This window comes from Chenopodium quinoa, unplaced genomic scaffold (genome assembly GCF_001683475.1).
Source record: "Chenopodium quinoa cultivar QQ74 unplaced genomic scaffold, ASM168347v1, whole genome shotgun sequence".
In the NCBI taxonomy this organism is placed as follows: domain Eukaryota; kingdom Viridiplantae; phylum Streptophyta; class Magnoliopsida; order Caryophyllales; family Amaranthaceae; genus Chenopodium; species Chenopodium quinoa.
The window spans coordinates 3,307,289-3,331,902 of record NW_018743175.1 but is presented as its reverse complement, the minus strand read 5'-3'; the positions used below and the strand labels follow the sequence as shown (position 1 = coordinate 3,331,902).

At 40.4% G+C, this 24,614-nt stretch overlaps 3 protein-coding genes across 4 annotated transcripts; 2 read left to right on the top strand and 1 right to left on the bottom strand.

The window, feature by feature from the left end:
- Positions 1-4,255: 4,255 nt before the first annotated feature.
- LOC110732519 (plant intracellular Ras-group-related LRR protein 5-like) lies at positions 4,256-16,118 on the bottom strand. 2 transcript variants are annotated; one of them, XM_021912468.1, is made up of 3 exons: positions 15,345-16,118; positions 4,643-5,559; positions 4,256-4,551 (listed from the first exon to the last, which is right to left on the bottom strand). In XM_021912468.1, exons 1-3 carry the CDS (start codon positions 15,607-15,609, stop codon positions 4,411-4,413), a joined length of 1,323 nt encoding a protein of 440 aa, XP_021768160.1. In that variant the 5' UTR covers positions 15,610-16,118; the 3' UTR covers positions 4,256-4,410. The 2 variants fall into 2 exon arrangements, with proteins under 2 accessions (XP_021768160.1, XP_021768161.1); XM_021912469.1 differs by having other exon boundaries at positions 4,643-5,556; positions 15,345-16,110.
- Positions 16,119-20,114: 3,996 nt separating this feature from the next.
- Positions 20,115-23,054, top strand: LOC110732516 (putative disease resistance protein RGA3). Its single transcript, XM_021912466.1, has one exon. The coding sequence runs from the start codon at positions 20,728-20,730 to the stop codon at positions 23,020-23,022; it is 2,295 nt and encodes a 764-aa protein (XP_021768158.1). The 5' UTR covers positions 20,115-20,727; the 3' UTR covers positions 23,023-23,054.
- An 11-nt stretch (positions 23,055-23,065) lies between these two features.
- LOC110732517 (putative disease resistance protein RGA3) lies at positions 23,066-24,465 on the top strand. The gene has a single exon (XM_021912467.1). The coding sequence runs from the start codon at positions 23,098-23,100 to the stop codon at positions 24,256-24,258; it is 1,161 nt and encodes a 386-aa protein (XP_021768159.1). The 5' UTR covers positions 23,066-23,097; the 3' UTR covers positions 24,259-24,465.
- The last annotated feature ends 149 nt before the right edge of the window (positions 24,466-24,614 follow it).

The following is a 24,614-nucleotide window of genomic DNA, read 5'->3' as shown; positions in this document are numbered from 1 at the left end:
TATAAAAATCTAGTTTAAGTTCCTTAACCTAATTATAAATTACTATATTAATTTAATAATAATTTTTTTTTAAAAATCAATATTTCTAATTGAAACAAATACTTGAATTTCTTAAAAAAAAACTAACTTGAATTTTATGTTATATTGATATCAAAACTTACTCGTATTGATCATTAAACATTTAAAAAAAACACAAATTTCATGATTATAGGATTTTATATAAAAATAAAATTTTATGTTATTTATAACCCGTGTAATGTTATATCCCTATATGTCCCTATTTTGTTGGCATGTTTTGACCGGCACAATATTTTATAACATACTTTAACCCGCACAAGTGTTTTATACAAATTTATTAAATGACTTATTTTTTGTGACAATTAATAATCAAGCTAAGTTTTTTTTATTTTTATTTTATATTTATAGTTATTGAAATGCAGTGTTATTATTATAAATAAATCAACATATATATAATAAAAGTTATAGTGTTAATCCTGGTTGGAGCAAAAAAAACTTTCAAATGAAAAAATACGATGTAGAATGATACAGAGTATGGGAGTAGTATATTGTTCTAATAATATTCCCTTATATACGTAGTATATGTTGTTTATTATTGAAAATACCTATTATAAAATATATGAAAGATATGTTAAAATATTTTTATTGAATGCATATAGAATATACCTAGAATATAGTTGTCAAATTGAAAGTTAGATATTATAGGATATATCAATTAATATGCATGCAGATTAAAAAAAAAAAAAAAAAAAAAAAAAAGTGAAAGTGGTGGGGAATTTTTTAATCAGAACATGACAAGTGTCATGTCGATTCGCTTTGGACGTACATTGCAATTTAGAGAAGGCAAAAGCTAATGAACGTCTCCAAATATTATATTAAAATGAGCATTAATTACACCGATCGACGCGTGATTTTGGCATGCATTTCCAAATTTATATCACTTTAAAAAATATTTTAAATGCTTATCTAACGTCCGAAGGCGTTCGTTAACAAGATCGTTAGAGAAATTTATATTAAGAAAAAAGTTAATTAATGTGTGTAGGTTGATAACCGTGTAAGATCTATCTTATGAAGAATAATCCAAAACTATTTGTTGATTTGAAAATAAAGTTTAATCAAAAATCGATTTTAAAAAATGCATCATTTATTTTTTTATACTCTGTGTGAATTTATAAGCAACATATCGATTTAGGCAAGTTAATTATTTTGCATGAAACAAAAAATTTATGAACCTTCCCAAAATCCCAACATATATTACATGATTCAAGTTTATCACGTCATTGAAATTGTATATTTGTGAATGTTGTTTTTGGTAAAAAGGCAAGTTTAGTGTGGAGTATCATTTTTCTCTTTCTTTTTTCGGGGATATGTGCCTTTTGAATGTTGATGTAAAATAAATCAAAGTGTTTTTTTTTTACCTAAATAGAAAAAAGAAGGATGATTAGAGTGACATGGAAAAGCATTTAGTGGTGTATTTTGGCCTATATGTTATTACTAAATTTAAGTTTACAAAACATCCGCCTTTTTATTTCATGAAATTATGTAGTATAAACTTTATTACTTCATAAAAAACAAAGAAAAGAAAAGAGAGGGAGTGGGTGAGAAAACTCACATAAAATTAACACGATAATGCCAAAAGATTTAATTACCTCCACTAACATTTTGTTTGGATTGAAGGAACTAGAGAGAAAGAAAGGGAAGAGAAATTGAGGGATTGATAATCTCTCATTTGAATAGCAAATGAGGAAGAGGAAGGAGGAGAATTGGAGGGGAAAAAATGAAGAGATAGAATTACAAGAAATTGATCTCTCCAACAATGAAGGAATTTGAAAGGAAAACTCTTCATTTTCCCTCTCCTCCCCTTCCCTTCCCACCCCTTCTCCTCCCTTCCCTTCTTTTCCTCCCCCCTAATCTATCCAAACACATAGCTACTTCTTCCTAATACTACTGCATACAGAACAATTCTTTCTTGGTACGTAAATTTGAGCGACAAACTTACGTGATTTAATTTAGTAGGAAACAATGCAAGTTTATGGGATTAATTAATTCTCTAATAAGGCTAAACCGCCATTATTAAAAGACAGTATGGGTACGAGTAATTGAAATAAGGCTAGTTAATAATATAAGCTAAAATACACTTAGTATGGGGTAATTTTTTAGGGGCGACTTAAAAAGTTAAATGAGGTAAACTTTAAGAGACAGAGAAAGTATGTATATACGAAATATTTCTTTGACATAATCTACTGCTTTGATAGTTGTTATCTTAATATATTTTTAATACTTGTTAAAACATAATGTAGGATGTGACTGTACATAATTTCTATTTTGGGGAAGGATCAGATCTTACAGGAGTACCAAGCAAGATATTGACAATTAATTGTTCGTTGAGAATGAGAGTGCATAACCCTGCTACTTTTTTCGGCATCCATGTTAGGCTACTATCAACCTTCGTTATTATGATCTCACTATTGCTTCCGGTCAGGTGAGATTGCTTTGCTTCGTTTAACGATTCTTGTTTTTAGGCCGGGTAATCTAGATTGGATACGAGTCAGTTTTGCCATTGTTTGTACGTAAGATATATCTTACATGACTTAATTTGTGGTGTACGTATAGTTGGATCCGTACTATCAACCCAAACAAAGCTGGAGAACAGTGCATGTAAACGTCGAAGGAAGGAAGGTTCCTTTGTATGGGGCTGGTGCTGGTTTTGTGGTCTCCGATAAGGCCGAAGGTGTTCCATTGATATTGGACTTTGACATTAGGTCGAAAGGAGAGGTGGTGGGCAAGTTGGTGAAGACAAAGCATCAACGATATGTTAGGTATTCTTTGAACATCAGCTCTCAAAACACCCGGATTGTCAGACTTGCAGAACATGCTTGTATAGAGCGATGAACTTGAGAGAAGTCATACTAAGTTTATAATCAAATGAATTTCAATGTAAATGATGATGCCTTGAACTATATGAATATTTTGATTGTTCCATTGTTTCAAAAGATGTAAATCCACTTGTCTTTTTTTGGTTACACCATAATTGCATTCACAAGAACCCTTAACGAAGAATGTGAGTGGACACAAGCTTAGCTTTTGGCGCGGGCTGAGGTTTCAATTGAGACGTAACACAAAGCCTGAAAGTTGTGCCTGGCTAAGGTCATGACACAAGGACCAATGCGGCATAACAAGAGTGTTCCACCTTCAATAAAGTATTAACTTAGATTGAAGTCAGTAGAAATAATTCAACTAAATTCTATCATTAGTTGATTCAAAATTTACATTATCAAACAATAGTGTAAAAATGAACATGATAACAGCTTCTATGAGACACTTGATACAGATTTACTGAAATGAATTCAAGAGATCAACTGCAGAGTCAAATTATCTAGATGATCTTAGGATTCTATCGTTGCTCACATTTAGACAAGAAGCAACCAATGGGGCCTCCAAAGTGTGATCAGCAAACACCACTACTTCTGCCATACAAAGCTGTCAAAAACCAATGCCTCTGGAGGCTGAAGAAGGTGGATGGTCCGACCGTCCGATAGCAAAATGAATTGCTGAACCATTCAGAAAAATTTAGGCTTATAATAAGAGAAATTGCTCTCTATGATGATGGCGAAGGGCTCTCCAGCTTTTCAATAGCACAGCCTTCTGGAAGAACTGTACTCCCTATCCTATTAGGAGGCCAATATCGGAAGACTGATCTTCCAATAATGGTCTTGGCAGGAAGCGGACCCCTGACCAAATCCAGCAACATGTAATCAGCAATATTACAGACGACTTACAGCAATGAAATTCACATAGTTGACAATACAGTATCATACACCAGAGTTTTAGGAGAAAATTACCAGACATGGGAATCATAGCTGTTCTTGCGGTACGTAATATTGATCTTATACCCTTAAAATAATTTTTATAGCTGTTATTGCAGTACGCCTCCGGACGTTAGATAAGTATTTAAAATATTTCGTATAGCTTTTGCCTACTGATCTTATACACTTAAAATAATTTTTATGTGACATTTAAATTGAATTGTTTGGCAATTAATTTTCACTTATTTTTCTACACATTTTTTTTTGGGTATGTGCAAACATGGGTCTTTCTAAAGAGTAACACTATGTAAAGGACATATCATGGCATACACTACCCTGCAACATTATCTTATAATCAGACATCAAATAAATGCTCAAGAAAAAGCAAGATTAATGAAGACAACAGGCAGAAAGGGTGAAGACATAAGGAATGCATTAGAATTTATCACCATGTTTACTCTTATTATTCACTATAACATATTTACAGCATTAGTTTTAAGTGTTCAAACATTTGAATATACAGAAGAAAAGGGGAAAACAGATAAACATGGAAGCGGCTATTGTACAGGGTTTAATGTTTTCTTGATTAGTTCCTTTGCGCTGGTATTACTTCATCAAGGCAAAAACAAGACAAGATGCAGGACCATAATCCCCTTCTTCCCTTCAGTATGCGGTTTGGAAACCTGTTTCTTTTATCGACAAGTTCAGCCATGTACTGAACGACAGCCTGATTAACAGAAAGGATGAACATGTTAGAGAATGAGCAAAATACAATTATTAGAGAATCGCTTAATTAAGATACACTATAACAATTTTACCTGAGCTCCCAGCTTAATAATCTCTGGGGGAATTTCAAGTGGTGTTCCATCAGCAAGAAACACCTTCAGCTTTGATAGGAACCTGAAAGAATCCGGCAAAACTCTGATTTGATCATAACTTATGTCCAACTCCTCTAGCATTACAAAGTTTCCAATTGAGCTTGGCAAGGATGTGAGATCAACAAAGTTGTTCCCAATGTTCAATATCTTCAAGCTCGCCATAGAACATAAGCAGTCAGGGACTGATTCGAGCTCATTAAAGCTCAAATTGAGTTCCTCTAAGCTTTGAAGATTGCACATTGTTTCTGGCAGAATCTTCACTTTATTATAGCGGACTGTCAAAATCCCCAAATTCGCAAGGTTCCCAATCGCCTCAGGAAGAGAATTCAACTGATTGAAATTTACTTGCAACACCACCAGAGACATACACGAGCCAATTGCACTAGGGAGCTCTTCGAGTTCATTTTTGTCAAGATTCAACTTCTCCAATGAGCTCAGGTTGCCAATTGAATCAGGCAATTGAGTGAAGAAATTAGAGCTCAAATCAAGATTGACTAAGCCTACTAACTTCTCAAAGGAAGCTGGCAAAGATTTCAGCCTATTCCCATGAAGATCAAGGTCAGTCAGATTCGTGAGCTCTCCAATTGATCTTGGAAGATTTATTAGTTGATTCGAGTGGATGTCAAACTTCTTCAACGCCTTGAGGTTACCAACATCTGATGGAAGAGCCATAATTTCGTTCTTCGATATGTCAATTTCAGTTAAATTTGACAATTTCACAAGTGATAAAGGAAGCCACTCAACTTCAGCCATAAGCCTTCCTTGAAGATCAAGGACTGATGCACCAGTTTTATCATAATTTTGGAAAAGAGTAGCCACTTCCATCAAACTCATCTTCTTTGTGCATCCTCTTCCTACTTTGTAAAAATTCAAATCAAAACTCAACATTAACTTAACGTTCTCAAACAACCAAATCAAACAATATGGTAAAACTTTCTCATTTGTTCAAAACTTCATGTTTTTAAAGTCAACCCATGAACTTGAAACCCTAACATCTACCCTAAAACCCTTATAATCTAGTAAATCCAGATGTTTCGGTTGAAAACAATGGGACCTTGCCGAAGGTCCACTGAAATGGAGAAGACTGGATTCGATCCAAGTTGTGTTGGGCCGAAGGTTTCCTGCACAGTGAACACACGTAAACTAGCCTCGGGGGTGTTTCCGAGGAAGGCCCCTCCGATGCTAAAGTCAGTACAATGTGTAGAAGGAAGACACTATGCAAGAGAGTTTGTAGCTTGAGGCTTTTGTGGAATATTTCTGAATGCAAGAATGAGCATATGAATTGGAATGTCAATGATCATATGTGATGTCCTTTTGAATGTGTTAATATGATGGCTTTTATACCTCATCATACTTGGAGAGGTTGGGCTTTAGCCCAATTGGCTTACTTTGTGGGCTGACTTTTGACTTTTGAGCAATTGGAGAGTTGAACCTTGACCTTGGGCTTTTAATTGGATCATTTAGTGCTCAGGCCCAACTTTGACTAAATTGGACCCAAACAACTTGCCCCCCAGACCCGATTTGGAAGAATGACGGGTCGGGTTTGATTTAACTCAGAAAAGGAGGGAAGTAAATGATTTAATTGATCCAAAAATTTGAATTTAAACCGTAATTAATGAGATAACAACGGTTAATGATTTGCGGAAGTTGGACGGATAATGGGCAGTTTAATCACAAGACATGTGTTTAATGGTTACTTAGTGGGTACTTAAGAGAAATTAAAGCACAGACTCTTCGTATCCCGTACCTGGAGATATAAACAGAGGCGCGTCATTCTCCTCACTTATTCACCAACACAAACCCAGAATTCTTCGAGAGAGAAACCAAGAACCCGCATCAAAACTTCGCAAATTCCCCCGAGCATTGAGCTTAGAAACTGAGACTTGCCACTACGAACTCGTAAATCGGCAACTTTCGCTTCAGATTAAGGTAAATTCCTTTGATTTCAGTTTATTTTTCTTCGAATTCGAACTCCTTCCCCTTTTCTTTCGACTTTTCTCTTCGAAATAATCCATGGCAAGAGGAGTTAGAGGTAGAGCCCGTGCTCCAAGAAGAGCAAGGCCGATTCCCGATCCTAGGAATAGGATTGGGACCTGGAATGGTCAAAGGCCGGAGTCTGACCCTGCTGAAGGGATTAGGGCGACTCCCCTTTCCTCGGCTCCTCCTCAAAGAACGGATGAGCCGAGTGCTTCTGGACGGGACGATGAAATTCCCGCTGTCCTTTGGGATATCCTCCCTGGGTTTTCAGAGTGGGAGAATGCCGAAGTCGCTTCGGCCATGATAAAGAACCGCCCCTACTCATGGTGGGTAGAGAACGCCGATCAATATCGATTTGCTGAGCAAATTGAGTTGCACTACGGCATTTTTGAAGCTGATCGATATTGGTGCCGAATGCCCTCAGCATCCGATAGAATCCATCGTCCACCCCCGGGGTATGTGGGGGTGTACACGAGACAGCTTCAGTATGGGCTGAGGTTCCCTTTGGACGTTTTCGTCCGAGACTTGCTGATCCATTACAACATTTCCCTATGTCAGCTAACCCCCACCAGCATCCGAAGGGTGATGACATACTTATGGGTCTGCAAGTTCTTCAAATACGTGCCGAACCTGCACTGCTTCAGAAAGCTCCATCGGCTAGTGCCAAATATTCAGAGTGGGCACGGAAGCCATGGTTCTGGGTGGTATCGGATTGAGTCCCGGCCCCAATACTTGACCATGTGGCCAAATGACTCTTCAGACAAGGACTGGAGAGGTCAATGGATTTGGGTTAGGGCACCCATAGATCCGGGCCACCCTCGCGTCTTCAGCGCTCCCCGGTACTTAGCTGAGCCTGATCCCGAAATGGGAAGTCTAGGTCCCCCCGCAGATAACGGGGCGGATCCGAACCTGGATCAGCAACATATCTTCGGCAAGCTGCCGAACCCGGGGGGAGTGGTCGAATGCAGCATATCCCGGAGACTTGGCTCCCCGATACGCATTACGTTTTCCAAGAGAATATGCTAGCAGCTGTTGGCCTCAGCCGAAAGTTTAAGGATGGTAAGCTTCTTCGGCTGGGGCCGAGGCTTTTAACTACCTCTTTTTCTTCTCTCGCTTTGCTTTTTTATGCTGTGCCAACATATCTGAGCTAAACTTTTTCCCTTTCCCTTTTTTCAGAGCGGGACGAGACCAACGTTGGTATTAACTACGCTCGTCTTGGTGTTAACCGAGAGCGAGTTGTAACTGAACGGGCCCCGTCTATCACTGAGCCGAGGCATAGGGAAGTTCATCTGGATTCTTCCCACTTCCAAATTGAGGCTGTTGCTCTGTATCAGAGGCAGAAGCCTTGGTGGAAGAAGAGAGACCCTTGGTTTCAGCTGCTGAACGAAGAAGCTGAAGCTGCCCGCACAGCCGAAGAGGTTGCACGGGTACTTGAGGCTTGCGAAGGAGGAGAAGGGTCCTCCAGAGCTGCTGAGGCCGAAGCTGCAGCTAGAGCAGCTGAAGAAGACGAGGCTTTGCTGAAAACCTCGGTGAGCTTCAGACAACTTTTTTCTTTTCATTTTCATTTTCATTTTTTTTTTTTTTTTATTCACTTTTCTTCCCCCCTGTCTGTTACAGTCTGAAGAGAGTAACAGACACAGAGAAGGCAAAGCTCCTGTTCGTCCCGAAGATCAAATACAAGAGTCTTCAGACTCAGATATGGACGAGCAGCCTCTTCTGAAAAGGCGCCGAAGGATGGCCATCATCGGCCCTCATGACTTTCAGCAGAGGCCGATGACCATCGGCGTCGCAATAAGGGAACCTGAGGAAGGCAATGGATCGCCGAGGGTTCCCCAGCCAACACCCCAATCTCCTCAAAAGACCCCTCCGCCACCTCCTGAGATGGAGGTGGATCAGAGAACTCCCGAACCTAAGGGAGGGGTCCAAGAAGAAATCAAGGAGAGTGCTGCTGAGCACGAAAATAAAGATGCCGTGATGTCAAGTGCTGAAGGCTTCACGGCAGATATCGCAAGAGAGGTTGAGGCTTTCGTCCTCACCCCTGAAGAAGAGGAGGTCATAGTACTTGACTCCTCTGAGAAGGACGATGCTGAGACAACCAAGGCTAATCAAGCTCCATCGTCGTCCTTCCCTTCTTTCCAGACTCTGCATTCTGGAGAAATGGGTTTCTCGGCCCCCCGAATTCCAATCCCAGATCACATCTGGGACCTCATATGGGGTCAAAACCGAGAAGGAGCTGCAGCCTACTTCGGCAATTTTGCTGGCATGTCCGAAGTAGACAGGGCAAGGATCTGGTCGCTGAAGGCCACTGCTGGGATGGGCGAATCCAGTAGATCAGTTCCTGACCCAGCCAGGTCTAACCAACTGCTGATGATGCAGGTAATTTTCCTTCATTTCCTCCGAAATTCAGCTCTATTTTTTTTCTTATTACTTATTTTTTTTTGTCTTCCTGTTTTCAGTTCGTGCACAATCAGACTCTCACTGTAGAGCTGATTGATACCCTACAAGATAGGGTAGACGCTGCTGTGCACGAAAGGAAGGTGGCTGAAGAGGAAGTTAAGCTTGCTAAGCTGAAGCAAGCAGCAGCTGAAGAGAAGCAGCAGGAGGTTGAGGAGTACGGTAAAAAAGCTGCCGAAGCTCTGAAAACCTTCTGCGATGCTATGGAGATGGAGGTTTTTCCCCCACTGATGGAAGGGGAAAAATTCCTCCAGGAGCATATGGGAGTGGACGTCTCCAAATTCAAGGCTGCTATTGAGAGCCGAATTCAAGAAGGAACTGCTGCACAAGCTGAAGTACAGCAGCGTCTAGAGGCTCTTGAAGCCAGCCGAATGGCTGCTGAAGAGTTGCTCCTGGCCAAAGACGTCCAACTCTCAGAGGCTGCTGCTGCTGCTGGAGCTCAAAGAGCTAAGTTCCAAAAGGCTGAGGATCAACTGCTGATCCAGAAAGTTGAAGTGGCCCAGGCTCAGACAAAGGCTTCCCAAATTCAGCAAGAGCTGAATGAGCTGAAAGGCTCCTCCTCCCAAGTCGCTGATGAGCTGAAGAAATCCAAGGAAGACTTGGAGGAGACCCAGAAGAAGCTGGCTGATGCTGAGGCTTTACTCAAAGTCCGTGTCTATACCCAAGAGGAATATGAGATGGGTTTCAGAAACGGATTCCGAGTATGCCGAAGAGTCTGCCTTCATGCTGAGCCGAAGCTGGACTGGTCTAAATGTGCTGAGTGGGTCCAGAATCCCGAAGACCCTCACATGAAGTTTGCAACTCCAGCTGAAGCTGAAATTCTTAAGGCTGAGGAAGCCGAAGAGGAAGCTGAAAGACTGGAGTTGGAAGCTGAGCAGAGGGAAAGGGAGGCTCGGCAAAGTGCAAAGCCCGCCTCTTCTTCTGCTGGGGCTGAGGCCACCATGGGACTCAACGCTGATCAGTCTGATCCGCCGGCTGAAGCATAGGAACTCGGGCAGTCGTCTTCAGAATCTTGCGGTTCATCATGTGCTTAACTTTAGACTTGCCGCTTTCTGAGTTTTTTGCCTTGTTTTTTGCTTCAGCTTGCCTTGTCGTACAGCAGTTTTATTTTTTTGCTTATGTACGTATTTCGGCAGCTGTTATTTTCCGCTTGTGGGCGGCTGCCGATACTGAATTATTGAACTTGTAGCTCAATTTTTTTCTTCAGTTGCTTTATTTTTGAATGCTTTACTGTTTCTTTTCTTCAACTCTGCCGAACATAGCTGCACTGCGTGCTTCTTGCCCCCACAGAAATTGAAGTATGACTTTAGTTGAATAAGCAATTTCTGAACTTCTTCAAAATGGATATCCGAAACACAGGGCCAACTGAAGGCAATGCTTCTGGGATACAAGTCTTACTGAAGATTGACTGTCTGAAAGTTGGATATCCGAAACACAGGGCCAACTGAAGGCAATGCTTGGGATATTAGCTTTCTGGGACTAACCTCTTTAGAACAAGTCTTACTGAAATTTGACTTCAGCTGAAAGACCAGCGTTCTTAAAGAAGACGCATATCCGAAACACAGGGCCAACTTAAGGCAATGTTTCGGATAATGGCTCTCTGGGATACAAGGCTCAGTTAAGGCAATATCCCAGAATTGTCCATGGACTCATGTCTTTGGAGAACAGGTCTTACTGATGTTTGATTTCAGCTGAAAGACCAGTGTTCTTTAAAAAGACTGAGTTTTGTAAGCCATCTGAAACCCAGTTACCCGAAGGCGAAGGTTTCAGACGAGGCTGATTTAAAAAGGCTGTTATCCTTGATTTTCTGTCTATCTTTGAAAAATGGATACCCGAAACACAGGGCCAACTTAAGGCAATGTTTCGGATAATGGCTCTCTGGGATACAAGGCTCAGTTAAGGCAATATCCCAGAATTGTCCATGGACTCATGTCTTTGGAGAACAAGTCTTACTGAAGTTTGACTTCAGCTGAAAGACCAGTGTTCTTTAAAAAGACTGAGTTTTGTAAGCCATCTGAAACCCAGTTACCCGAAGGCGAAGGTTTCAGACGAGGCTGATTTAAAAATTTTCAACTGTTGCTGTTATCCTTGATTTTCTGTCTATCTTTGAAAAATGGATACCCGAAACACAGGGCCAACTTAAGGCAATGTTTCGGATAATGGCTCTCTGGGATACAAGGCTCAGTTAAGGCAATATCCCAGAATTGTCCATGGACTCATGTCTTTGGAGAACAAGTCTTACTGAAGTTTGACTTCAGCTGAAAGACCGGTGTTCTTTAAAAAGACAGGTTTTGTCAGCAATCTGAAACCCAGTTACCCGAAGGCGAAGGCTTCAGACGAGGCTGAATAAAAAACCCTCAAAGAGTAGATAGAACAAAGAAAATTTTGAAAGGATAAAAAGTTGTAAATTTTATATAAATGGCGGCTCCAAGGCCTGTCATTAGTTCAAAATGTACTTACAAAGATTGTTCTGCCCCGAAGGGTTTACACATGGTATTTTTTCAGTACATCAGCATTCCAGTGATTCTTCAACTCAGTTCCATCCAACTGCCGAAGTCGGTATGTCCCTGGCTGAAGCTCATCATAAATTTCATAAGGTCCCTCCCATGTAGCTGAGAGCTTCCCATGGATTCGGCCTTTCTGAACTGCAGCAGCATTCCGAAGGACAAGATCCCCAATTTTGAGAGGCCTTGCATGGACCCTTCGGTTATGGGAGATGAGGTCTGAACTTATCCCGGGCATATCAGCTGCCGAGAAAGCAAACACATCTCTGTTATCCCGCAGGAGCTGAATAAGTTCACAACGGGTGTTAGGATCAAGGTCCATCCCGATTGTTACACATTTCTCAGCATCTCCTTCGGCCAACTCTGCTGTTTCAGTCTGTTGGTCCATGTCCATTGCCGATGGACTGGACTCTTCAGAATCTGGTCTGCTGCCAATGTCAGCAGGTGTCCCAGTCTTTGTGTTCTTCGGCTGGCTCTCTGAGTCTTTCGGCTCAGATGAAGAGTCAACCTTTTCCCTTTCGGGACCTTTTTCTCTGGGCACTGATCCTTGGGCCGAAGCACTTAGGCCTTTCGGCTTTTTTGTGCTTGGCTCTCTTTCTTTTTCTTTCTCCTCCTCATCCTTGTCGTTATCTGGGCGACTACTGGATGGCTTGAGGTAGTTGCACCTTCGGGCGTCCTTCTGGTTGCCCTGTATCCTTTCGGGGAAGCCGGCGTCTGAGACATAAATCATCAGCTGATGATAAGTTGAGACGACCCCTTGGATCTCGTGAATTATGGGTCTCCCCAAAATCACGTTGTACACTGAAGGAGCGTCGATGACCAAAAACTCAATCATGACGTTCCGGGCTGCCTCATCGCAACCGATGGTGACAGGAAGTGTCACCTTCCCATCTGGATAAGTTGAAGCCCCATTGAACCCGGATACCGGATAGGGTACCGGCGTAAGGTGCTTGGGCTTCAGCTTAATTTGGTTGTAGGCCTTTCGGAACAGAATGTTTGCTCCGCTGCCACCGTCAACAAGGACCTTACTGACGTCGTGGTTGGCCACCGTGGCGATGATCACCAACGGATCCTCGTGAGGAAACGTAATCCCCCGGCAGTCGGCGGCTGTGAACGTCATGTTCGGCACCGGCGACTGGGGAGATTGAATGTCAGCGTTGTTCACCTGGTGAGTCAAAGCTCTAAGGTGACGCTTGTGCTCCCTCCGAGAGTATATTCCTCCCGAGATAACATTGATCGGAGGGAATTTCCCCTCCGGTTTTTTACTGTTTTTCCGAGGGAAATCAAGGTCCTGCCGAGGGTCCTTTGCTAACCTTTCGGATTCTTTTTTCTCGCGGTGATCCGCGATGTATTTTTTCAAGTATCCCTTCCGGACCATGTCTTCTATCTGGTCCATCAGCTGGATACACTCCTCAGTGTTGTGGCCCGAAGAATCGTGGAACTCACACCACTGATTTTTATTTTTTTCGCTGATACCACTCTGGGAGTGGTCTCGGCTTTCGGTAACTCTGCTCCTCCTTCGTCACACTGTAAATTTTGGCGCGTGGAAGAGAGAGCGGAGTGTAGGACTCATATCTGCCTGTGTATGAGGCAAACCTGTCCTTCTTTAGGTCGCTGGCCGAAGATGGCTCCGAGGCCTTTGATTTTCCCTTTGCCTTATGGCCTTGGCCTTCAGACAAGGGTATTTGCCTCTGTTTCCCTCCCCCGGATTGAGGTTGGGTTTTTGCTTTATTCCATTCTTCGGCTCGGATGAACTTATCCGAAGCACTAAGAGCTTTCTCCAAGGTCTGCGGGGTATGCATGACCATAAAGTCTAGGAATTTTCCTGGCTGAAGGCCATTCTGCATTGCAAAAACAGCTAGCCCCTGGTCCAGCTGGGAGACGCTTGATGACTCGTTACTGAAACGGGTCAGGTAGTCTCGGAGGCTTTCAGTTTCCCCCTGTTGCAGACCCATGAGCTCTGCGGTAGTCTTCTCTCGGCGGTTTGCCGTGGAAAACTTGCTCCTGAACTTGGAGGACAGATCATCCCAACCTGTTATGGAGCCTTGCCTTACTCCCTTGGAGATCCACGCTTGCGCGACCCCCTTGAGAGTGGTTGGGAAATATTTGCACCAAGTCGCCTCGGATCTGGGGCAAAGATGCATATGAGTCTCATACGAGGCCACGTGGTCCTTCGGATCCGTGGTCCCGTCATATTTGATATGCGACGGTATTTTAACCGTGGGTACGCGCTCTTCCAGTATCCATTGCTCGAATGGTGAACTAGCGGGAAGCATAATGGCCTTGCCCTTGTTCCTGGCCGAAGGGACCGCGCTCCGCCCTCTTAGAGAGGTAGGAGTGGTTTTCGTCCCTGGCTGGGAAGTCTGGGCCTCGGCTGCAGGGAACGAGAGGCGACTACGCACGCTCGGTTCCTGGCCGCCGAGTCGGTCAAGGACGCTTCTGCGAGCAGTCTCGGGTTCCCGGCGAGTAGATTCTGGCCGAGAAGCTGAGCTGCTGCTCTTATGCGCTGCTGGTCTTGAGGATGAGGATCCTTTAAATAATTGAGAGTTCTTTTTCCTCTGTTTTTCATTTTTCCAAGAATCCTCCTCCCACTCTTCCAGTTCCCGGAAGGAAGGAAGCTTCCCACCGTCATGGTCTAACTTCCTCCGCTGATGCCGGGTATGCGGAGGAGTTCGATCACGAGGCGGTGGCATATTCTGTGCCCTCATTGCCTCCATGAGTACTGCCAGCGCTCTTGCCACCTCTTCCGAACTGGGCCCCGTCAAAGGGGTCCCCGGCCGAGTGTGGTAATGAGGCCGCGCAGCCGATGGTTGGCTTTGGGACACTGAATATGTCCTATGATCAGACTGACCCCTGCTAGACCGAGAGTGGTCCGGCCTATATTGAGAGTCATGCATTATAGGAGTTAGGGAATCCTCCTTGTGTGATCCTCCCCCCGAGCCGGCACCCTTGGGAGAGTTCCGGTCCGGCGAGGGCGATGGTGTAGGGGTTTTAGGCTTTTCGCCCGCTCCTTGACGGAGGCTTTTGCTCTTGCGGTTCTTAGCCATGGCTGCTAAGATAATTGCAAGATGATCTTGGTTAGGAATTTGGCTTAAAGATTTTTGAAAGTCTTCCCCACAGACGGCGCCAAATTGTTTCGGTTGAAAACAATGGGACCTTGCCGAAGGTCCACTGAAATGGAGAAGACTGGATTCGATCCAAGTTGTGTTGGGCCGAAGGTTTCCTGCACAGTGAACACACGTAAACTAGCCTCGGGGGTGTTTCCGAGGAAGGCCCCTCCGATGCTAAAGTCAGTACAATGTGTAGAAGGAAGACACTATGCAAGAGAGTTTGTAGCTTGAGGCTTTTGTGGAATATTTCTGAATGCAAGAATGAGCATATGAATTGGAATGTCAATGATCATATGTGATGTCCTTTTGAATGTGTTAATATGATGGCTTTTATACCTCATCATACTTGGAGAGGTTGGGCTTTAGCCCAATTGGCTTACTTTGTGGGCTGACTTTTGACTTTTGAGCAATTGGAGAGTTGAACCTTGACCTTGGGCTTTTAATTGGATCATTTAGTGCTCAGGCCCAACTTTGACTAAATTGGACCCAAACACCAGATAACAAATAAAATTGCAGCATAATTTATGAACATCAATAAATATAACAATACATGATAATGGAAAAAATAAAAATAAAAAAGTTTCTTTGAAATCGAACCTGCAAATATTTGAGATATAATAGGACCATCAACAGAATTACTTTCCAAATTCTCATTTTCTGCGAATTTCATCAAAATCCCATCAATAATTTCACAGTTTTGATCAATTTCCTCATCTGGGTATTCCAGATTAATCAAACTATCCATTTGGGTATTCCCAGAATCGGTCTTTTGAATGAGCTCTTCCAATCTCTGAAACGTTTCTTCAAATTGAATCAATTGAATAGGGTCTTTCCTCTGCTCGACGCCATTGAAGAAAGACATGGCCTTTACTCAGTGATTGGAGAAGAGAGAAAAGATCACAGAAGACATAATCTGATGGAGTCTGCTGTTTCTGAAATCTGCTTGAAATTCAATTTTATTTGGATCGTTAAGTTTAGAGGATTGGTAAATGGTACGGAGTACTGGGTATGTATGACTGTTACAAATTGTTCAATTGTGGGAATTGAAAATTGGTGACAGTGATTTGTGAAATTTGGTGGTGAGTTCGTACACCGTTACACAGCTGCTCCTATGTGGGAAACTAATTGGCCTGGATTAGATTCGACCGACAGCCTTGGCTAATTTGGGCATGGACCGGCATCCTTGGTTAATTTGAGGAAACCCACTAATCAGAGACTATTAGACTAATTACAAATTTGGTTGTTAAAAAAAAAAAAAAAACAATTACAAATTCACAAACAAATTCTTATGGAGTACGGAGTAATGTGAAGTAAACTTATAAGCGGGGACCTTAAATAATGTAAAATGGATTTCAAGTTATCCTAAAAACTACAAAATATTAAAAATCATCTTGGTATGGTAGATAATGATGAAGTTGTCTACATTTTATACGATGAAGTTTTTACAAAATTAACTACAATACCTTTTTAAATTTAGATTTTATGTATAATGAAAATTTTACCCCCATTAGCAAGTTGGGACTCTCTTAGTCAAATTAAATAGCACTAAATAGTCGATCTTTCAAAAATGAAAGCGTCATGCAACAAGGTATTGAGGCAATTATCAACATTGCAATAAAACAACATGATTTGCTTTCCTCAACAGCAAATTGGGACTCTTTTAGTCAATTTCATCTTTCAGAAGATGATCCAACCTGTCCTCCAGGTTTCAACAGGGTCATCTTGGTAAACTAAACAACTAAGGCACCTACAGTTTTTATTCTAACTGATGGTGCATGGCAAAAGGCTACTAATAGATTAGGTATGGGTTGGTGTCTTGAACATTTCCTATATCTTGCAAATGAAGATGAACAGAAAAGGGCATCTTTTGGGCACTCAATCCCAACACTACATAGTGAATCACAAGCTTGTCTTTTCAGTTTACAATGGGCTTTACGATTATCCTATATTGCAATCGTGATTATGTAGATTTGTTACAAGTCCAGCATTTGAAGTATATACAGCTCTTATGGACCCTGGCACCCTGCAACAAAGATCTGGGAAAGAGTTTATCCGGTGTAGCATCAATAAAGTTGATCGAAGTAGAGTTCACTAGGCACTTCAACTTGCTGCTATAGCTTGTTTTAGGCTTACTTCTTTTTCCACTTTGTGATGGTTTAACTGTTTAAGCACATGTAAAAAAAGAGAGAGAGAGAGAGAGAAATTTTACCTTTAAATATCATTTTCAATGGTATGAAGATCATCAAATTAAGCTAAATCACCCCAAAATTTTAAATCTAGTTAAATATCAAATACAAGTACTTCGCATATAGGATGTTGTACAACATATATAATTATTTACATACACTTATGGCACAGTGCCACACTAGTTACTTTGTCATTAATTTTAACAAATTGGATCTTATACTGTTGTTGCTAAGAAAAATATATAAAGGAAGTGGGGGAGTCACTTATCGAGTGAGTGTGTCCAAATTGAGAGATATGAGTTCGAACCACGTACCCACGAAAACATATGGCGAGCTTCTCAGAGTGTTTTTGAAAAACCATATCCAACGCTCAAGTCATTATTAATTAAAAACTTCATTAAAACAAATTAATGAAAAATTATAATTACGTGAAATCTTGTTGAATATTTTTTAAATTAATCTTCTACAAATGTCACTATATACCTCCGTCAAAAAAACAATATACCGTATAAATTTTACATCATTTATAATTAAAAATGATTATAAATACTCACTGCAATATTTTATTATTTTTTTTTTTTGACAAATACTTGGTACAATATTTTGATACCAATATAAAGGTACTTACCAATATTAGACCTTTCTACGTTCATCTTTCACAAAGGAAACAACGTAATATTTTTCTCTTCCTCTCTCTAAAACCGGTTAGAAGCTCTCCATATAAGTGGAAATTAATCTCTCCCGTCCAACTAGCATTGGTGGAGGTTCGATCTACGCTTGTGGACCAATAATAGAGGAGCAACAATTGAGGCTCGAATCCGTGCAAGAAGGTTGAAAAAAGCTTGGGAATTCACGCATCAAAGGTTAATTTTAAACTATTAGGTGATCCTTTATTTGTATATGCATGAAATCCTGTTTAGGTGCGTGTGAATGAGATTCATGAAATTCCGCTTAGGGTACCTAAAACTCTTCATATATGTCCCTTAGAATTAAATATTTATGAAGAAAGCAAGAAACTAATGCCTTCCTTTGCTATATGAAATTGGTAATATTAGACCTTTCTAAAAAAAAAAAAATAATAAAAAAAAAACATGAATTTATGAATTTTATATAGAGCACTACACAAATATTGCTGAAAACACACCCTTCAGTCCTTCACAAGGTATGCTGACCTAATTATTTTGCTTAATTGCTGTGTATATTTGAGTGTCTTCTTCTCTCTTTTTTGGAAGATTTTTATTATTTTTCAATTAAGATTATTTATAAATTTATTATCTTTATTAATGTGAGATTGGGAAATTTTTGGGGGATTTTTGGTGCTTTCCAATTTAATTTTGGTTGTTTTTTTTTTCGTATTTATTTAGGAATTGCCGTAATACTCCCATAATTCCATTGAAAATCAAGTATACATTGGGATAAATACGATGTAAATCTTGCAGCTTCATGAATCTCAATGATATATAATGTCGATTTATTTCTTCAGATAAACATTGTATTATACTACGGAGTATTATGGTTCTCTAATTTACTCTATCTAATAACAGAAACGACTTAGTTGTAACGTAACATACACCGGAATAATAATATTGAAGGTTGTCTAGAGTTTTAACAAGGACAACATATGGGAGGAAGTGTTGCTTTGAATTCCTTACAGTTTGCTCTGTCTAAAGGTGTAGGTTTGTGCTTTTATATCACTCTTTCTCCATGGTGTGATTAGCACGTGTGGATGCTAATTCACACACTTTGATGCTACTCAAGACTTAAGGTCTTTCGAGGAATGAGGAGATGGAGGGATGGTTCGATTCCTCGTAGCCCCCATTCTTGTGATAGGGTAGGAGTCTTCCTCGTAGTTTATCTTAAAACTTAAGGTCTTTCAGCCCATGTATTCAATAGACCTAGTTATTAAACCAGGTTTTTGGTCAATTCTTGAAAAAGGAGAATTCTTGAGGTACTAGGCTCGTGATGATATTCTATAAACAAAGTCCATGTACGGATATAATTTTATGCCATGTGCTGGTCCAAGCCAGCTGTAGGAGCGGTACTAATTATTTGTGCTACTAGCAGTGGCGGATCTAGGATTTCCGTCCTTGTGAGTCACCCTGAACAATTGATCACCTGTAAAAGAAAAAAAAAATCGAATCCAAAAATACTAACAAAAATATATAAATGACAACCACCTTCATTTCAATCATTCAATCAAACAAAAATAATCCATACTACAACCAAATAGTACCTAAATAATTCATCTTACAAACTAAAAGTACTACAAATAATATATTACAATCACATAGTACAATAAACTATTACAATTGTTCACAACGAGTTTTCATATTTTGATATCGATCAATAATGTTCATTTGGAGAAGAATTTTGTTGACTAGGAGGATGAGGATTACATTTAGCAAAGAAACTAGCGATATTCTGCATTTTATTTGGAGTAAGTTTCCGCTTCATTGTGAAAATCATTTAAGCAAATAAGCAATTACAAAAAAAAAAAATCAATCATATATACACATTACACAATTTCAGTTCATATGAATACACATAATACATTCAAATATCAATCAAATCTGAATCAAATGACCACCTAATCAACAATTCTGCATTTCTGCATTTCAACACCACAAATCCATACCACAATTCCACAAATCCACAAATCCACAATGAACAGAACAACATTACAAGATTTATAACAAGAAACAAGGCCAACAACCTGTCATTTTGTCAATTTCAAATTTTCAAGAGATCAAGACTATGAAATTATAATTTATAAATGACTAAAAATCTGAAATTATAATTAATTAAGTATTTAACACAAAAATGAACAACAAATCAACAATTCAGTTCAATTTAATCAATCAAATGACTAAAATTATACAAATTTATAATTAACAAAACAAATTAAAAGGTGTAAATCAGTAAATTAGTAAATACCTTGCTGCTTGACTGCTTCACTCCTTCAAAGTTCAAATCCTTCAATCGGTGATTCGGTGGTCTGTGGTAGACAGACGGCTGCTCGCCGTGCTCGGTGGTGTTAGGGCGCCGTCCAGTCGGGCAGTCGGCCGAGTCGGGCCTTAGGGATGAACGAGTTACGAGTGAACGACGAACCACGATTGACGATTCCACCAATAAACTGTTGTTTGAAGTTTGAACGACGAAGGGGACGAACGGATGAACGTGTGAAGACTGAAGGTAGGCTGCTCCGGTGACCGGCGTGGTTGGCTGCTCGCCTGCTCCGGCGAAGTAGCGGCGGATGCGAGATTGCGAGAGAGGGATTTAGGGTTGTGAGGTTTCCGTTGTTTCTTTCACGCGTTTTGGGCTTTGTCGTTCAGCCGTTCTTTCAATCTTTCTTGTTTTTTTTGTTTTTTCTTTTTTTTTTTTTTTTAATTTTTTTTTTTGGCACTGCTGAGTCACGTGACCCAGCGTGCACACGTGTAGGTCCGCCACTGGCTACTAGCATGATTTCTCAAGGCCATAGTGTATTACGAGTAGTTGGAAAAGAGGATTAATAATAGATAATGACCATGACTAATTATAGTCATTCTGGTTATTAATATAATGTATTAATTGTCTGGATTGTTGTGCTAAGTACGCCAATTTTATATATTTTGTTACCTTTCAAACGCGGTATTAGCTGTTGAAATTTGACCAACCAGAAAATTTTAGTGGTATAACAAAGTTCAGATCTGATAACTAGTAACTCGCTCTTCACTTCCTCACCTTATACTTTAGCTAGTCACTCACATACCTTGATATATTTGGCTAGAGGAGAAGTTTGATCCAAAAAAGAGAGAATGGCTGAGGGAATTTTGTTTGGCATTGCAGAGGAAATCATAAAGAATCTGGGGACAAGGGCAATTGATGAGATTGTCTCAGCATGGGGATTCAAGCATCGGCTTGAGAAGCTCAAGAGCACAATCAACACCATCAAAGACGTGCTCCTCGATGCTGAGGAAAGGCAAACTGATAGCAGAGTCATTCGCAGTTGGCTTAACAGGCTTGCCACTGTTGTTTATGCTGCTGATGACTTGTTCGATGAGGTTGCTACAGTTGCATCCCAAAAACAGATCCTTAATGCAAGCAAGTTGACCAAAGAGGTGCACACTTTCTTCTCTAGCTCCAACCAGATCCTGTTCGCATTGAATGTCTCTAAGAAGATTAAAAAAGTTAGGCAAGAGCTAGATGATATAGTCAAAGAGGGTACTGATTTTGCCTTCGTACACCGCCCTCGTGAAGAAGGGGGTATGATACATACTAGTATGAAGAGAGATCAAACTTATTCATTTGTAGATTCAGAGGAAGTTATTGGTAGAGATGACGATAAGAAAGCTATCTTGGATATACTCTTTGCCTCTGGTGAACCTGAGAATGAGGTACTTCAAGTTATCCCAATTGTTGGGATTGGAGGTCAGGGCAAGACAACTTTGGCTCAACTCATATATAATGATCCTCAAGTTGACAAGCAATTCGAGTTGAGGTTATGGGTGTGCGTATCCGACGTCTTTGATATAAAGATTATTACAGAAAAAATCCTCAAGTCAGCAACTAATGAAGAAACTCCGAATTTAGAGATGGATCAGTTACAAGGGCTACTGAGAAATAAAGTAGGTGATAAGAGATACTTGCTTGTTCTGGATGATATTTGGAATGAAAGTCGTGAGGAATGGTTGAAGCTGAGGGCTCTGTTGAAGATTGGAAGAAAAGGGAGTAAGATAATTGTAACTACTCGATCAAGGGAGGTGGCAAAAATTATGGGCACCGTTCCTGCCTATGATTTACAAGGCCTTTTAGAAGAGAAGGCATGGGAATTATTTCAGAAGATGGCATTTGAACCTGGACAAGCTGAACAGAAGCTGCGTCTTATTGAGGTTGGGAAAGATATTGTTCAGAAGTGTGCAAATGTTCCTTTGGCCATTAGAGCTGTAGGCAGTCTTCTTTACGGCAAGAACGAGAGCAAGTGGTTGTCGATCAAGGATAGAAGTCTAGCCAATATACTTGACAGCCAAAATGGCATTATGGACATTCTCAAGTTGAGCTACCAGCAACTACAGTCACCGTTGAAGAACTGTTTTGCTTACTGCGCTTTGTTTCCGAAAGACCATGAATTCAATAAGGAAGCACTGATGAATCTTTGGCTGGCCGAGGGCTTTATTATTTCTAGAAATAATGAAGACCAGAGTCTAGAAGAACTTGCTGAGGAATATTTTCTTATTCTGTTGCAAAGGTGCTTCTTCCAGGATATAAAAAGAGATGAATGGGGGAACATTTCGAGCTGCAAAATGCACGACTTTATGCATGATCTTGCTCAAGAAGTAGCAGGAGTCAACTGCAAGGTTGCAATGTTAGGAGAAAGCAATTCAAACAAGGCAATCTATCACTTATCCTTAGCTTATCGTTTGACTTCAGAATGGAAGATACCAAGTTGGATGCTGAAACTGAAGCATCTACGAACATTTCTTTTGCCAGAGCAATTTAAAGATGGATCGGCCTTCAGCAAATCGATTTGTCAAGAGTTGATATCTGGCTTTGGATGCTTGAGGGTGTTGGATCTACACAACCTTGGAATCAGGAATTTGCCCAGCTCAATAGGTAAGCTTATTCACTTAAGATGCCTTAACCTTTCCCGTACATCTATTAGAGAACTCCCTGATTCAATCACAATGCTCCAAAATTTGCAAACACTTAATCTATTTCACTGTTATAGTCTTCGAACATTGCCTATAGATATGGGATTACTTAAGAATCTTAGGAACCTTGATGTTCATGAATGTCAATTTCTGTACCGTGTGCCTTCAGGACTAGGAAAATTGACTTCGCTCAATAAACTACCTCGATTTCCAGTCGTTTATAAAAATAGTCCTAAAATTGAATACAAGCCCAACACTGCTAAGTTAAGTGATTTAAATAATCTTAATAACCTGAAAGGAGTCTTGCACATTCAAATTTTCGGAGTGTTAAAAAATACTTTGTCAGAAGCAACAGATGCAAACTTAGACGGAAAACATGGGCTGACTAAGTTGCATATAGATTTCGATAAGTGGTTATATGAAGATGTTAGTGGTAGTAATCACGATGAACCTATCTTGTAAGGGCTGAAACCACATCCAAATTTAAGGGAGCTGGAGATTTATTGGTACAGAGGTCAAAAGTTCCCAAGTTGGGCAATGATGGGTAATTTGTGCAGTACTCTTCCAAATCTTGTTCATGTTACACTTCTACGTTGTGGAAGATGTCAGCAAGTGCCTTGTTTCAGTCAACTCCCTTTCTTGAAGCGCCTCACCCTTGTATCTTTGCAAAGTGTGGAATACATGGAAAACAGTGAACCCATTCTTTCCTTGTCCTCCAAATCACCAATAATGAGTAGTACGCTATTCTTCCCATCTCTTCAAGAACTTACGCTGATCTATATGGATAATTTAAAAGGATGGTGGAAAGTAGGAGAAAATGCTGATATTAGTACAATAGAATCATCATATGATCGATTACTCATACAACGCCTTCAATCCATGTCATTTTCCAATCTAACAAAATTGAGGTTGGATGAATGTCCAAAGCTGATATCTCTGCCAGAATGTCCTAATGTGGAGGAATTAACACTAGTGGACACCAACGAGACCATCTCAGTGATAAAGATGGCAACAGCTTCACCATCAACCTCAAAATTAGCGTCTGGTTCAAAGTTGAAAAGGTTTACTGTCAGTAACTTGGAAGACCTCATTTCTCTCCCAAGAGAATGTCTGCACCAACTTTCTTCACTAGATGTCTGGGATAAGAAGCTGGTGAACACTGAGGAAATAGGAAAGCAAGTCTTCATGAGTATGTCTTCTTCTCTCCGTTCTTTGAGTTTCACTCATTGCCATAGCTTGAGATTTTTCGCTCAAGGCCTAGAACATTTGACAGCGATAGAGGGGTTGGTGCTTTGGAATTGTGAACAGCTTCATCTATCAGCAGATGAACATATACCATGGAAATACTTCAAAAGTCTTCGTTCTTTACAATTTCATATGATCCCTAAGCTGTTGGTCCTTCCTAGTGGCCTTCAACACTTGACAAACCTCCGTTCTCTTGAAATAACTAACAATGATGAGCTTATGGAACTGCCAGAATGGATCAGCTGTTTCTCATCTCTTGCATACATGTATTTGCGTTATTGTCCTAAGCTGACATCTCTGCCAGAAGCCTTCTGCAATCTCACTGCCCTAAATCAACTCAAGATCATTAAATGTCCAGGATTGACAGGTGGATGCCAAGGTCCGAAGGGTAGCGAATGGCCCAAGATTCAGCATATTCCTCTGGTTCAAGTTTTAAAGGATTATGGGGGATGACGAGGCTATGAAAGATATCAAATTTACAGTATGCATCATTTAGTTCTATTGTAATACAAGTAACTGATAAGCATGTAAATGTTAATGGTTCTTGTAGCAGTTGAGCATGGTTATTTAACTTAATAAACATGTAAAAGTTAATGAAAAACGATTGATGGTAATTGAGACACCAACTGAATATTCGCTCTTTTTCAACCACTTTGTTAATTTTAAGTGTACTAGAATAACCGTGAGGTTTCTCAAAAGACTACAATTAATGCTATGATTGTTTGTCCTAAACTTTGAGTAGTCTGAGTACCTATTAAAATGTCACTCTAAATACTACTTTAGAGATATTAAATCGTTAAAGTTGTTCG